At 31.9% G+C, this 16,909-nt stretch overlaps 1 protein-coding gene across 1 annotated transcript; it reads left to right on the top strand.

The window, feature by feature from the left end:
- The first annotated feature begins 7,668 nt into the window (after window positions 1-7,668).
- LOC132747666 (putative autophagy-related protein 11) lies at window positions 7,669-15,015 on the top strand. The gene is made up of 6 exons (XM_060737111.1): window positions 7,669-7,830; window positions 10,903-10,996; window positions 11,402-11,472; window positions 13,569-13,949; window positions 14,249-14,283; window positions 14,471-15,015. Exons 2-6 carry the CDS (start codon window positions 10,958-10,960, stop codon window positions 14,575-14,577), a joined length of 633 nt encoding a protein of 210 aa, XP_060593094.1. The 5' UTR covers window positions 7,669-7,830; window positions 10,903-10,957; the 3' UTR covers window positions 14,578-15,015.
- Window positions 15,016-16,909: the final 1,894 nt, after the last annotated feature.

Genomic DNA, 16,909 nt, shown 5'->3' with positions numbered 1-16,909 from the left:
TAAATAAACATAATATGATTATTTATGCAGATGTCCGAGTTGCGCTTCCATTTTCCTTCCTTGGTAGAATAGTTTACGTTCAACCTGGGACTTAAAAAGACCTTGAATTCGAGGTTTAACAACAGACATAAAAGACATTTTCGTAAAGATTAACAGAACCTGCTTCTTCAAGACTTTTCTACAGTTTTATGAAAATTTAAACCTTTCATAGAAATTTCTAATTTTTTTGTATGATAAGTCAAATTTAATGGCGAATTCAAAATAAAAAGAAATGTTGACGTGTTGGATTTCTTGTAAAATGGCAGTTTCCATGAACTCCGTAAATCTCAAAACTGTCAAAATAGCCAAACTGTGTTATAACAAATAGAAAATGTATAGGATAGCTTAATACACACAGCAAGCATTGTGTTATGCAAAGAATGATTCTGTATAAAACAAATGATAATCTGAACATATTTCTTCAAAAAAATGAGTTTTCCATGCTTCTTAACTGAACAAAAAATGAGAAAAATAAACATGAATTCTGTGAATATTTAAATTTCCCGATCTTCTGAACATTTAAACATATTTATCCTGTATTAATTACTCATTATATGTTTGTAGCCGAAATTTAAACAGTTATCCGAGAACTATTCAACTGCCTTATTTTTGAAGAATAATTATCCGTGATTATCTTTTTTGGAAGCGCATAACGATACGCACAAAAACAAACTAACTAAAACAAATTTTTAAGTAAAATATGGCTATCACTCAATCTTTTTTCGTAATCAATAAAATTCAATCTATTTCAAGCGCAATTCAATTTGGTTTTGTTACGAAATCTTCATGACAAAGGAAATATAGTTATGTTTTTCAATGTATACAAACGTATATATTTTAAATAATTTCTTTGTTCATTTGTCAACAATATCTATGTTTAAGAATGACGAAATACCTGACCTTCTACTGCGTGATTCAACGATTGAAACGCATCGTCGTACTATCTGTGTCATATAATATATGTGACATATGTCACAAAACTATTCGTTCAACTACAAAACAAAAACAGGAAGTATTTTTTCTTTTATAGATGTATCTAAAAAGTGATGTCTTTCTGTTTACGACTTTCATGTGAAACCGACAGCTTATCGCGTCATAAGCGCGAATGATTATCTTTAGCACTCAACACATAAACAATTAAAACCTGTATAAACGTTTTGCTTATTAATAAGAATAACAAGTAGTTTGCATTCAACTCTGCTTTCCTTTAAAGAGGCATTCCTCCGGATAAGCCAAAATGTATTTTAGTGCAGTCAAACCTGAGAAAAATGTACTACGATTTTAGAAAAAGAAAAAAGATTCAAGATTTAATACTAATTTACATGTAATGTTTGTTTAATGATTGATTTTTCCTTATTGACAACAATTCTTAAATAACGCAGTAAATGTAACTTTCGGATATGTTGACCTTATTTTAGTACTTTTCGCGGGTTGCGAATGCTGTTTGTAATGTGTAGATTATTTCCTTCTTTGTGTCGCCTAGAAAAGGCCTAGAATGGGTTACGTTTGTCGGCGTCGGCGTCCCCTAAGGCTTGTCCGCAGCATAACTCAGTCACTTTAAGTCGGATTGACTCCAAACTTGCTTGTTTTAATAACCCAAAGTGCAGTGCACAAAAATCGTTACTCTGCACTTCTTAATGTTTGAGTTATTTGCCCTTTTTAAATTTTTATACTTTAATTTTGTCCGGCCATTTATCCTAAACTATAACAGCTATAGCATTGAAGCTCCATAGGCTGATAGATCTCATAAAGAAGAATTACAGTGCATAAGAATCGGTACTCTTACCTCCTTATCTTTTTAGTTATTGCCCTTTGTTAATTTTCATACTTTTTTGTCCGGGCCATTTCTCATAAACTGTAAAAGCAAGGGACTTGAAACTTCATAGGATGATAGATCTCATTAAGAAAATGTGCAGTGCACAAAAACCGGTACTCTGAACTGCTTATTTTTTTAGCTATTTCCCTTTGTTAATTTTCATACTTTATTTTTGTCCGGGCCATTTCTCATAAACGCTATAAAAAGCTATTGACTTGAATCTTCATCGGAAGATAGCTCTCATTGAGATAAAGTGCAGTGCACAAGAACGTTACTCTGTACTGCATTATTATTTTATTGCCCTTTGTTAATTCGCTTGAAAAGCTATTGACTTGAAACTTCAGAGAATAATTGATCTCATTGAGAAGAAGTGCAGTGCACAAAATCTTATACTCTGCACTTCTTAATTTTTGAGTAAGTTATTGCCCTTTGTTAATTTTCTTATTACTTAATAGACTTTTCCAGAGCATAGCTTAGTCACTATAAGTTTGATTGACTCCAAATTTGGTATGCAAACTTTTATTGACCTGAAGTGCAGTGCTTAAAATTCCATCACAGAGTCCTTAATTTAATCTGTTATTTAAATTTTTGCATGTTTTTTTATTTATGATTATGTAACTAATATAACAGTTTTAATAATCGTTATGTAATATTGTTACAGTCTGTTCAAATGACACTAAAACTCAAGGTACATGTACATTGTAAGAGCGGAGTTCACAAGGCGACACATCCGACTGACGGATTTTACTTTTATTTTTTTTATGTACTGTAAATTTTTGTAAATTTTTTTTTATGTTCTGAATTTTGTGATTGATTTGAAATTTATTTATTAATAACTATCACTGTTTTATAGAAGATTTCAAAGACCGTCTCTGTGGTCGAGGGGTTAAAGTCGATGACTTCTGATTCAATTACCTCTCTGGCGTGGGTTCGATCCCCGGGAGATGCTTTGGTAGTTTAGCGCGGAGGAAGGTAGTCTAGTACTGACGTAACTCTCCAGGTACGATGGCTAGGAAACTACCCGCCAATATGACTGAAATACTATTGGGAAAAGGCGTAAAATGAAACAAACAAACAAACAATCAAAACAAGAAGATTCCAAACGTTCATTTTTGTCACATTTTGAACTTAATTTAAATTAAATTACATTGTAATGTGATATACACGTCGTTTTTTCATTGGTTCGAATAAGACGGCACAAAATCACCAACGGCAGAACGCTCGCCGACATAGGACAACCATATTCTTTTGAGTATATCAGAAGGAAAAACTTACTTACAAATCTTATCATTCGCTAGCGATTAATACTTAAATCAGCATGCTGATAAGTGTGGTGGCTGATTTGTGCCATTCGCGTTTTCGGCTTTGACCCTGCAAAGCAAAAAGTCGAGAAAAAACAAGTTAAAATAACGGGGGCGCGGAGCGAAAACACGCTTATTAGCTTGTGCGCGGGGCGAAGTTTTATTTCTTAAATCTCGCTCCGCGACTCCTAGGGGCGACGTTTCGTTTATTAAATTTATGATATTTTTTTAAAGCAATTGAAACGGGTCTTAAAAAAGTTTTTATGACATTTTTAAGATATATAAACAGTTAAAATCATTATCAAAAAAAATTGTTTCGTCATTTTTGTGAAGTTAGCGGCCTAGCTGCCCAGCAGGCTAAACTTTTAATGATGTAGAAATGTTGTAAAGACAATTAAAACGCCTTTCAATTACATTTTTAATTATATTTTGTCATTATCAGATTTTTTTTTATTTTATGATTGTTGTGAAGTTGGTGGCCTGGCGGCCTAAACGTTTAAAGTAAAAATGTTTATAGACGGCAATAAATGTAGTTCTTAAGACTTCAAAAGATATGTAAACAAAAGAAATGGTTGTGAAGCCAGCGGCCTAGGGCCCAGCGGCATTAACATTTCATGTTGTTGAAATTTTCTAAAAACCATATTAGCGGCTCTTAATGAACATATGAAAATATATCTTTCAATTTAAGGCAGCACGCCTCCAGATTCATACTAATTTTCGTGAAAATTTTGAAAATGTATTAAAAAGTAAAATATTGCGAAGTAAAGAAAGTAAATAATTTTTGAATTGCAAACGGCACTAACAGACCACCATAGAAAATACAGAAAAGAATATGCATAATTTGCCCTAACTATGTGAGGAACGCAGTAGAAAGATAGCGGAGGATACTACAAAATTGGTCATAAATGGCACATAACACAAAAATTATTACATTTATTTAGATTTTCTTTTACTTTTGTAATTGTAATAACTTTTTGCACACACGTTTATGAATGGTACCAACAAAGGAAAGAAAACAAAAGAAGCAAAATACCAGAAAATTACGGTTTCTTTTTCTCTCCTTCAATTTAAAATTAATCTTTAGCTTTTTATTTTCAATAATAAAAAAAAATTGATAGATAAGTGTTTGTACTAAGTGTGAAACAATAGCATCTACCATTTTAGCTTTTTAATCATTTTTAATGAAATAGTCATGACGAATTATAAATCTTTCTTTCTGCCTTTTTCTGTCTGCCAATTCAAAAAATATCCATATTTGCCGAAATACAGTAATGGTTTATACATGCACATCATGGTCATAACTACATAATACACAAGATATGTTAAGATATATTCACTATTCTAAGGTCATCTAAATTGTATATTCACTGTTTTACTGTGACCAAAAGCTTCTATATATATATATATTTCAACCTATAATCGACAATGATTAAAATATATTATGAGATACTGAAAAATTAGATTGTGTTGCATGTTCAGGACTCAATAAAAGAGAGTCTATATACAAGGTGTGTACTATTGCTCTCGATAGATCACCATTTCCAAATGAGAACGAACATATCCAAAAATTGAAGATTTTGTACAAAGTAGATAAAAATATAGAAGACAACTCAAAAATTAAACTTATATTATGCGTAAAGGGCCTGTCCCAAAAGTGAACATTACTGTAACGCAAATAAATTCAATGATATAATTGTAATAAAACAATTAAACCAAACAAATTAACTGGAGGAGTGATGGGAATTACTGGGGTGGGGAATTATGGGGAAAAAACTTTTGCTATCTCTTCAATTTGGAGGTTATAATGTACTAACATATGTAGTTTGTGATATAAAGTTTTGTTTTTGTTGTTGTTAAGGGTATGAAAAAAAAACACATTCTATTGAAATCACATATTATCATTGGTTTATAAAAGCTGTCAATGCGCCAGAAGCCGTTTGGATAGTGTTCATTAATTTTCTACAACTCTTAAAGTTAAGGCCTCCAGGCTGTTAGGTCGCCAACTTTACATAAATGAAAAAAAAGATGTAAAAAAGATGTTTTTTTTTCTGTTGATATATCTATCAAATAATATGGAGCGCCTAAGGTGACATTTTCCACACTTTTATTCCGGAACCTAATTTCTTTTTACGAAATAATAATTTTTATTTGCGAAATATTAATTCGGCAAGTAAATGCAATGTGAATAGTTATATTTTTTTGAACGCTATTGCATAGTACATGCGCTATAAAATTGTTAAGGTGGTGGTGCTTCAAATTCAAACACGGACATTTTTTTCTGTTTCGTTTTGTCGATATTATTGAGTTTTGAAATAAAACATTATTTTTTAAGGATCGCACGGTGCCCATACATTAATAGTAAGGAAATATACTTTTTTTCAAATTAATAAGATTAGTGAAAATCTGAAGGGCCCCCTTTTAGCTTTACTAATGTATATGATAAAAGAAAGTTTATGTAATAATAAAGCATGTTTCCTTTTTAAAAAACATGTCAGAGAATATTTATTGCCTCAAATATTAAAACATTGTTGATGAGAGCATGTATTAGAAAATCGGGAAAAGAGGATATTTTGGATTGAGAATGACTTATCTCAAAAACCCTGTTCACTTAAATATAATTACCATTCGGCTTATAATCGCAAGGTTCATCCAGGCTTGTAAATGACCCTTTGTGAGATTAGTGGTTTTTTTGTCAAGCTCACAATGACCTAAAATAAGATTCGTAAAAACGGATTAATATTTAGTAATAACGAATTAATATTTCGTAAAAACGAATAATTATTTCGTAAAAACGAATTAATATTTCGTAAAAACGAATTACTATTAATTATTACGAATTAATATTTCGTGAAAGCGAAATGATATTCGTAGAAACGAATTATTATTTCGAAAAGTAGAATTAATATTTCTTAATTACGAATTAATTTTTCGTAAAAACCAATTAAATGCCGGGAAAATAGTGTCGAAAATGTCACCTTAGAGGCTCCGTAAAATAAGTTTAAACTACGAGCTACATTAAAAGCCGCTTTGGTTTTTTTGATAAAATTTCTATAAGAACAAAGCTTTTGGCGGACCGGCCGCTTACTACACAAGAATTGATAAAGTTAAGAACCTTTTTAAAATTATTTTCTGTTTCATATATATCTTTTAAATGACACCATTAAAAGATGGATCTTTAAGTGCATTTGCAAAGAAAAGAATTATGAAAACAAATTTTGATGTACATTAATTTTGTTGTCTTGATGAGTAACAAGTCTTTAATTGGCAAGGGAACTGGAGACAATCACCATTTAAACTTTGTGTGGTATTGAAACAAACGCGTTTATCAACAGAAAAATCGAAGAGGAAAAACAATTATTTTAAAATGTTTTAAACATCAAAACAGTACTTTTCTAGTTTTCGGTTTTCTATGGAAGCTTGAATTGACCCCCTAGATGCCGTGTTCGTGATTACTCGTGTGTCGTCATGTCGACTTATATTAACGCGACATGACGTCTTCTATCATTGTTTGGTGAGATAATAAAGACGTATGGGCAACGTTTGTTTCAAGGTATGTCGACATATTTTTTGTCAGTAATGGAGTTAATGGGAATCAATGATAGCTATGTCAACGTATTTTATCTCGACAAGCCTTGTTATATCTGCTTCTTGGAGAATATCACCGCGTATTTACATCATGGGCACTGTCGGAAAGACCCAATTAATATTCGGAAAGTTAACTCCTCCCACCACACCAAAATCTTTGAATGGTTCATCCTTTGAAGAGCATATTGAACACTTTGAAAAGGTCTATGTGTTTTAATATAAAATTTGGTATATGTCCGTTTCTGCAGTGCATTTTGTATATGCGTTTTTTATCTAACTAGCAGTTATACCAAATAAATTATGTCACAGGGTGAAAAAAATGTGCAGCCTGACCGGGACTCAAACCCGGGACCTCGGAATACCGTACCGCAGCTCTACCGACTGAGCTATCCGGCCGCTTACACATCATCGCCCCGAAATAGTGAACAGTTCCGAACCGTGACAATTATTCTAGTCAGTGCTTGGTTAGCAACCATATACTAGTATTTTATATATACGTTTATACATACACTTATCAAGACGTTTGGACACCTTTAAAATGATATTTCAGTTTGCAGCCAAATGTATTATTCTGAGTTATAGTATTGTACAAATGAAATTAAAAGGAAACTAAAAAACACGTCAGTCATTACTCGATGGGCGGGATTTAGTTTCCGGATAATAATTATGACGTGCAAATGGTCCCCGTCCTGTTTTATAATAGACATAAGTTATGTCGACATGGTCTGATACAGATGTTGTACAGATTCTATATTTCTCCATCAAAACCATGATACAGCACGCCATGTCGCACTAATATATATCAACATGATCACATATAAATTATCACGGACCACGACATCTCGGGGGGTCAATTCAAGCTTCCATAGTTTTCCTTTCAAATTATATGCGAAAATATGTGATTTTAGCCCATTTATTTGACAAGTCATAGAGATGCATCTGTCACATATGGAAGCATGAATTGACCCCCCTAGATGCCATGTTCGTGACTACTTGTGTGTCGTCATGTCGACATATATTAACGCGACTTGACGTCCTCTATCATTGTTTGGTGGGATTGAAAGACGTATTGACAACGTTTGTTTCAAGGTATGTCGACATATATTTTGTCAGTAATGGAGTTAAAGCTATGTCAACATATTTCATCTCGACAAGCCTTGTTATATCTCTGCTTTTTGGAAAATATCACCACGTCTTAACATCATTGGCACTGTCGGAAATACCTAATAAATATTCGGAAACTTAACCCCTCCCACCAAACCAAAAACTTAATACATTGAATGGTTCATCCTTGAAAGATTATTTCGGTAGACACTTTGAAAGGTCAATTGTATTTTAATACAAAATTTGGTATATGTCCGTATATGCAGTGCATTTTGTACACGCGTTTTTATCTAACTAGCTGTTATACCAGATAAATAATTTGCTTAATAAGTGCTTGGTTAGCAACGTTTTATATTTTATATACGTGTCACAGGATGAGAAAAAAATGTGCAGCCTGACCGGGAATCGAACCCGGGTTATCGCGGAATACCGTACCGCGGCTATCCGGCCGCGTACACATCATCTCCCCTAAATAGTGTACAGTTCTGAACCGTGATATACGTATACACACTAATCATAAAAAGGACGTTTGGATCTCTTTGAAAGGACATTAATTTTACAGCCAAATGTACTGTTTTGAGTAATAGTATTGTACATATGAAATTAAAAGATTATCAAACACGTTCGGAAAGTTCGAATAATACAAAACAAACAAACAACAAACAAACAAATCTGATGAATAATAAAAAATCATAAAATTTATTAGAAATATTGTTGCCCAGATGAATATTTGACTGTTTGCCAATGGGAAATGCACTTCATATTGTATAGATATTGATGAAAATTCAAATACGATACTACTTATACATGTACGTCTTTAAAGTGGTGTCTTCAGCATATTACTTATACAGCAAAGCTGGCAGTAACTTAACTGATATACATTAACACAGTGATTATGTGTCCAGACGGCCCTCAGATGGAACCCATTTGTACTTAACTTACATATGTGACTTTTTCAACCGTAAAAAGGAACATATATGTGACTGTTATACTGCCAGTCACTTTGTCAATAGATAATTATGGCATACAGATTGACAGAATAGTTTGCAGGAAAACATTGAGAGGTGTTCAGACGCTCATGTCATTGTGTCCCTCTGCATTTTACTGCCATAAACATTGTTAATATAACTAACCAATATACTGTCATTTGCAAAGTTACCAATATAATAATTAACAAAACAGTAGATTTGGCTGTTAACTGAAATGTTCTTTCAATGGTATCCGGATATCTTTTCAATAGTAAATGTATATCAGTACGTTTATATATTTTTACCGCCAGCTAGATAGATACAAGCTAGCCTACAAAATGCAATGTGAGTATATGCATAAAAATAATTGTTATTTTTATCTTCAAAAGTGTCCGACGAAAGGGATTTAAGTTATTTAACTTATTCTATTTCCAGTAAGGTTATTAAACGAATTTACAGCTTGTATTGTAAAAATTCAACTCAATTGACACATTCAGATCAGATTAAACATCAGACTGATAAAATTTTAATATAGCCGACATTAATAATGGACGAATCAAAATATTTAGATTATAAATACAATCAACGATATAGCACGTCTGTCATTACTCGATGGGCGGGATTTAGCTTGTCGAATAATAATTATGACGTTCAAATGGTTCCTGTCCTGTTTTATATTAGACAAAAGTTATGTCGACATGCCCTGATACAGATGTTGTAAAGATTCTATGTTTCTCCATCAAAACCATGATAAAACACGCCATGTCACACTAATATATGATGTCAACATGACCACATATAAATTATCACGGACCACGGCATCTCGGGGGGTCAATTCAAGCTTCCATAATGATTAAGAACTGCTACGTATTACGTATTAATCATAACGTCTTCATGGAATGTATTTGGTCAAAACAAGAAGAAACAAGTTGACATGACGCGAAACTTTTAGATAAGTGGAGGCCCTGATAAGCTTCCGTACTTATCATATTATGTTCACACCACTGTGCAAACTTAAATTTCCATAGTTTTGTTTTCTGTTATCTTGTTTGTCGATAACACGGAGATACATAAACAGATCTTATAAATAAGATAAAATATATGATCTTAACATATTTAAGGTGCGTGAGTGGGTTGAGAAGATTGTTTATTAAACTTTAAACTTATAATGAATAGAAACGTCCATAAAAACATATCTTTCACAAGCTTTGGAGAAATGATATCATAAAAGTATATTATGACTCAGAAATAAATAAATGTTTCATTCGTTGGAAAATGAGAAAGTTTAATAGTCCCCTACCGGTTTAACCGTATGGGACTTTAGGTTTACCCTCCGTTCGTCTATCTGCCCGTCAGTCCGTCGTCCGTAAACCTTTACTTTAAAAGACATCTTTTCATAAACCACTGAGCCAATTTCATCCAAACTTCACATGAATGCTTTTTGGTGATCACCTTTCAAAAATTTCAAACAATTTAATTCCATGCAGAAATCTGGTTGCCATGGCAACCGAAAGAGAAAAAAATTCTTTTAAAAAATCCAAATAGCTAGAGCTTAGATATTAAGGATGAAACATCTTCTAGTAAGTGTCTACAAGTTTGTTGAAATAAAATCACTGGGGTCAAAATTGGCCCCGCCCCGGGAAGTCATTGATTGTCCCTACATGTAAGTAGTAAAAACTTAAAAAAGTCTTCTTTTAATAAAACAAACCAAAGAGCTAGAACTTTGGTATTAAGCATGAATAATCTTCTTTGGGTGTCTATCAAGTTAATTCAAATAAAAGACCTAGATTCAAATTTTGGCCCGCCCTTGGGCATTGATTTTCTATATATGTATATGGTAAAAGCTTAAAAAGATATTCTTTTAAAAACCTAGAATAAATATAGCTAAGATTTTAAGCATGAAACATTTTCTAGTGATTGTCTACCATTGGGGCATTATAATAATGTTTTCTTTAACATTTATAATTTTACTTTAAAGTTAATGTTATTGTATTGATTTTGGTTAGCCTTTCCTTTGATTTCTCTAAGAGAAATTGGCATTCTGAATGATACACTACATTAATTTTACATTGTGAAATTTATATTTCAGTTAATTTCTCGTCGATAACATTTGGTGAATGAAAATTGTCATAAATTGATAAACAATGCAGACTGAAGGAGGAAAGAGATTACGTATTGGAATGGTATTATTATATATATTTACCAATATAATGACAGGATAAAGCATGCATATTTGTTTTCTAAAATGTTCATTAGATACATTTCATGAACATTTAATGTCAGCATATTGGATGTGCGTCCTAGGTTAAAATTTTATCTAGATCATCAATAAGTACAGATAGATTTTATGACGATTTGTTGTCGTTCTTAAGTGATTTTGACAGCCTTTGCGATCCAATTGAATACTTTTTACATAACAGCAATATATTTGAGATCCTTTTATTGTACATGGTAATTGCGATGTAATTCAAATTAAGTAAGAACTTTCAAGTTTTTTTGAAACACATTTGTTTATAATCTAGTATTAATCACGTCTGAAAATGCTTTTCCGTTATTTCTCCCCATTGTTACTTTCATATATTTTGCAGGTGATTCCTTGTCATGTCGGAGGTGCAGTACATGAACACAGGGATCGCAATGAATTGTTAGCCTGTATAGAGTATGTATTCGCTATTCTGTTATTATATATAGATCTCTAATACTATACTATACAATAATGATAGTACATGTCAGACTTTTATGAATTTTGATATTCCAAGAGTTCAACTGTTTATAACTAAAATTTCATTCATAATCAAATAGATAAAACTTTCTAACATACTTTACCTTTCGTTTATAAAACCCAATTGGATAAGCTTTCTAGCTTAAGGAGTTATCACTGTAACCATAGACTACTTAATATCATCATATTATTATTGCATTTGCTGTCTCGTTGATTAAGTTTATCTGATAATTCCATTGTAAAGACCTGAACAAATCTACTCAGCGATGTTATTTACAATTAGTTTCAAAATATCTCTGCTCAGCTACGTTTTAATTTTTTAGAAAAGAAACTCGACACTCATGAAATTTTAAATTACGAACAGTTAGGTACAATTCTTTATGGTTAGATAAGTACATGTTAATTTACTTTGGAAATCACATACTTACAATTTCTTTAGTGACATATTTGCCACTCGTGCAACAATGTTTTTATTTCTAGGGAGAGCAAAAAAACAACATATTTTACAGAAGTAACTAGTGTAACACATTTTTACAACTGAAACATAAACTAAGCATAAGAAGTACTGCTTTGTTTGTAATGTTTTAAATGGTGAACCATTTTTCCTAAAAGTTTCCTTGAAACTTTATAATGCTGATAAAGTAGTCTTAAATGCCTTTCTACAAACACACTTTATACAAATGAATATTTGTTTTAAACCTATTTGCTATTTACTTTTACCATATATCTTATAAGTTTTCATTAGGACTGTAAATGCATAGTCCTTGCAAATGAAACAGACTTCCCGATGTCATTGGTAATAACGGTAATAAAACCTAATTCAAGTACTTGCAAACTGAAGAAAACGTTTTCCAAAACATACAATCACCTGCGGCACCTTATTGTTTAAAGACATTTTATTAAATTGTAGGTTTGATTAAGGGACAGATTTCAAATTTACATATATGTTACAAAAAATTGTAGAACATGTGTGTTTTACATCATTGTTGACTGGCTATTACATAAACACTGCAAAAATGTATGCGCTTTTACATAGTAGAATAGTCAAGAGCTATGTAAAATTTTCAGATAATGCTATAATTTTCTCATATGTGACATCAATATGTTGCCCTTATCTACATTCTGCTATAATTTTGAGGGTTTATTTTAAGGTTTATATATAGTTAAATCTCAGGAAATTTCTAAAACATGTGAGATTTCATCTGAAATTATCATGTCAATATTAAGTATAATCTCCCACATATACAAGGACAGAAAAGAAAACGTTGCGATAACATAGAATGAATCGTTAATCTAATTATCATATGAGTAAAGATTGTATATTTCTCATTGTGTGAAATCAATGAAAGTCATCATCCAAAAGAAAGTAAATTAGCCAGCGCCCGGAAGACAGCCTTTTGAAGAATGGTTTCAAAAGTTCTCATTATTTATTTATTTTTTATGGTTTAACAAATGCCAACAATGTTCTTTTGTTTGTTACAATGCACAAATGAGTTATAAATCATCAAAGCCAATATGTATTCGTAATAAAAATATCTTCCATCGCATTTATAAGCAATATTATAGATTGTGGAAAATATGTCACTTTTTATATGTCACCTTTTATATATACTTTTGAATATGTACTTTTCCTCCGCTGGGTATACGTATAAAATTTTCTCTAACGGTATTGTGTTAGGAAATGCTTTATTTTGATTGCTTAACCAAGCAATCATGCATCAGCTTTGTTATATTAATATCTATTATATAGACTCTATATATCGTAAGTTGATATTATCAGCGCAATCTAATATTTATTATTTATTTTCTTTCCTATTTCTGGCCTCTTATGTCTTTGTATTATTAGTTATTTATAAGTCGTCTGCAATGTAAGGTTTTCAGTTGGGGGGAAAAGATTTTATATTCAACGTTATTTTAAGAGAAGTTTTGAAACTTAAAATATTGCGCGAGTGGCGTAAACAGTTGAAAACCCCATTCTGTTAAATTGTTCATTTTTCTCGCAAACAAACAAGTATCTTCTAAATATTTTACAGAAGAGATAAGGAACACGTTACAATAACAAAACTTACTTTGCAAATGTTAGACACTGAAGGGAAGAATGAAAAGTGTTGTGCTGCTGACGAGAAGAGGGCATCCGCTGAATTATCAAGGGAATACGCGGCTGCTAAAAAGGAAATAACAAAAGCCGAGCATGCAAAGACAAAGAATGAGGAGGCTAAGACAAAGAAAGAGGAGGCTAAGACAAAGAAAGAGGAGGCTAAGGCAAAGGTTGAGGAGGCTAAGACAAAGAATGAGGAGGCTAAGGCAAAGGTTAAGGAGGCTAAGGTAAAGGTTTTGGAGGCTGAGGCAAAGGTTGAAGAGTTAAGAAACAAAAGAATTTTTGAACTATTGAAATACAGGGAAAATATGGACAGGTAAATATAAGATATGCTGATTATTCAAGAAGAGATATATCTTTTTTCAGGTTTAATATTAATGATTAAGTACATATAAAGGAACATAGACCAGGCAACATATAATACAAAAAATCAGAAATCATTTTATTGGTACAGAAGATGATGTTTGAAAATCGCCATGTATACAATAGCTGATTGTTTCGATAAAGATTTAATATTGATCTCGATGTTATTGCAAAAATTCTTACTATAAAAAATATCTGCATGTCAGAACACACCTATTTCCATTCATATACAATATATTATTAATTTTTTAGGAATAACCTGCGAATGATACTTGGCAATGAAACAGGTAATAATTTTTGTGCTTCTTTCGTCAGTATATGTGATTTTAATTGATACATTAACCACTTGATAAACAGTTATCTTATTGGTTTTGAAACCGAGTATTCCAATGTAAATGTTTTGATCTTACTGTTGTTTTATTTCTTTCAATTGTTCAGTAAAACGTTTCTTGTTTTTCTATTCATATGTCATAGGTTCAATGGATACAACGTCTAATCTATATGTACGCATGAACACATTGGCAGATAGTGTTCCATCGGTCACCGATAGCGATGACACGAAAAGAAAATACATTGCATAACTTTTAGCGAAAGTATGAAATAATTGATTATTTATTTAACAAGTAAATTTGCTCTAATGATATAGAACCAGTCGGCAGTATATTAAAATTGGAAAAATCAGTTAATGTATGTTATTTTAGTGTGTATGTGTATATATAAATATTTTTGCTGGTGCAGTCCCCGGGTGAGGCGAACAGTTGGATAATTGGCCAATCGATTAAAAATCATGTGAGTTGGTCGGTCACTTGCGGAGAAATTGAATGTTATAATTAGTTTTCCAGGAGAGTCATTGAAACTCATGTTCGGCCATACTCGGCAGTTTGCCCACCTAACTGGCTTTTCAGCATAACTTTTCGGTAAATGTAATTTTCTCGGTAATTTAATGACTACGTATCGAGGACGATTTTTGAGTCATCGGTGTGATATCGCCTAGACATGATAAAAAATGTCTTGAAGCTGGTGTATTGAAAATCTAATATGTTTTTATGTGATATTCAATCATTCAAATGCTGAAACAAAATCATTTACTAGGTAACTATTTAACCTCCTTTAATTACTAGTATGATTTTTTTTCAATGTTTTTCTTTTTTCAAATATGCACGGTATATTAATCCGTAATAGGATGCGTGAAGTAAAATTCAAGGGTAATATTATTTTCATGCTTATAGATAGACACTTAATCATGCACTTAACAAATGAGATAAGTACTCCTTTTTTAAAAAAAAATATATTTTTTTTTTTATACTATCATTATTTTAAGTTTGTTTTGCTCTATCAAGACGGCAATGTTTACTCTATTTAATGAGATAATCTGAAAAAATGAGGTAAGGTTGAGAAATAAAATTCGAAGTAACTTCAAGATTTGGTGATTTATGCGTATGCACGACTCACCACCGGACATTCCATCAGCTTTTTCTGAAGAACAAATGCTACACTTTGTGTCATTTTGTGACAATTTTGCTCCTTAACAGTAACAAATTTGTGCGCTTTTTAGCAACAATCTCCCAGTACAAAATAAAGATTCGGAAACTTCGGGTGGGTATCACGCTAACTCACTCACAAATGTTACTTTCTTTTTTAATCAATGAGTAGCGTGTGTATCGTTTTCTGTTTATTATTGGTATATTGTATTCTCTGTGTTATGTTGCGTTTGGTTAGTATTTGTCTAACTCGTGTCCATACCCTGTCGTGTCCATACTGTGGTAGTGGTATTGTAAATATAATCATGCGTAAGAAAGATCTAAAGAATTTGACACGAAAGAGAATACATTGCATAACTTTCAGCGAAAGTATGAAATCATATTTTATATATAATTAAGTAAATTTGCTCTATTGATATAGAACCAGTCGGCAGTAAATTAAAATTGGAAAAATCAGTTAATGTATGTTATTTTAGTGTGTATGTGTATATATAAATGTTTTTGCTGGTGCAGTCCCCGGATGAGGCGAACAGCTGGATAATTGGCCAATCGATTAAAAATCATGTGAATTGGTCGGTCACTTGCGGAGAAATTAAATATTATAATAGTTAGTTTTCCAGGAAAGTCATTGAAACTCATGTTCGGCCATACTCGGCAGTTTGCCCACCTTACTGGCTTTTCAGCATAACTTTTCGGTAAATGTAATTTTCTCGGTAATTTAATGACTTCGTATCGAGGAAGATGTTTGAGTCATCGGTGTGAGATCGCAAGGATATGATAAAAAAATGTCTTGAAGCTGGTGTAATAGAAAATCTAATATGTTTTAATGTGATATTTTATCATAAAGTACTGAAACAAAATCACTTACTTGGTTAATATTTTACCTCCTTTAATTACTAGTAAGATTGTCGTGTCTTTTTCCTTTAATGTTTTTCTTTTTAGCTAACCTTTCACAAAGTGACATGGTGAGCTTTTGTTATCGCTTTTCGTCCGTCGTCCGTCCGTCCGTAAACGTTTACTTTAAACGACATCTCCTCATAAAAACCACTTAGCCAATTTCACCAAAACTTCACAGGAATGTTCCTTTGGTAGTCAAGTTTAAAAAATGTTCAACAAATTTGATTCCAAGCAGAACACTGATTGACATGGCAACCACAAGAAAAAACTTTAAATATATATTTTCTTAAAGAAAACCAAAAGAGATGGAGCTTAAATATTTGGCATGTAACATCATCTAGTCAGTATCTACCAAGTTTTTAAAAAAATGCCATGGGGTCAAAATTGGCCCCGCCCCGGGTGTCTTGAATTTCCTTATTTGTATATAGTAAAAACTTTAAAAAATCTTCTTTTAAAAAAACAAAATAGCTAGAACTAAGAAATTAAGCATGAAACATCTTCTAGTAGGTGTCTACGAAGTCTGTTCAAATAAAAG

This window comes from Ruditapes philippinarum, unplaced genomic scaffold, assembly GCF_026571515.1.
Source record: "Ruditapes philippinarum isolate M1 unplaced genomic scaffold, ASM2657151v2 ctg5462_1_1_1_1, whole genome shotgun sequence".
NCBI lineage: Eukaryota > Metazoa > Mollusca > Bivalvia > Venerida > Veneridae > Ruditapes > Ruditapes philippinarum.
Note: the sequence above shows the minus strand (reverse complement) of the source record. Positions and strands in the feature narration are given on the sequence as shown.

What these genes read in the sequence shown, in the direction of transcription:
- LOC132747666 (XM_060737111.1), top strand. Translation starts at nt 10,958, where the DNA reads ATGCAGACTGAAGGAGGAAAGAGATTACGTATTGGAATG. An exon ending in AGAGATTACGTATTGGAATG is followed by an intron (nt 10,997 to 11,401) that starts GTATTATTATAT and finishes TATATTTTGCAG; the next exon opens with GTGATTCCTTGTCATGTCGG. An exon ending in GAATTGTTAGCCTGTATAGA is followed by an intron (nt 11,473 to 13,568) that starts GTATGTATTCGC and finishes AATATTTTACAG; the next exon opens with AAGAGATAAGGAACACGTTA.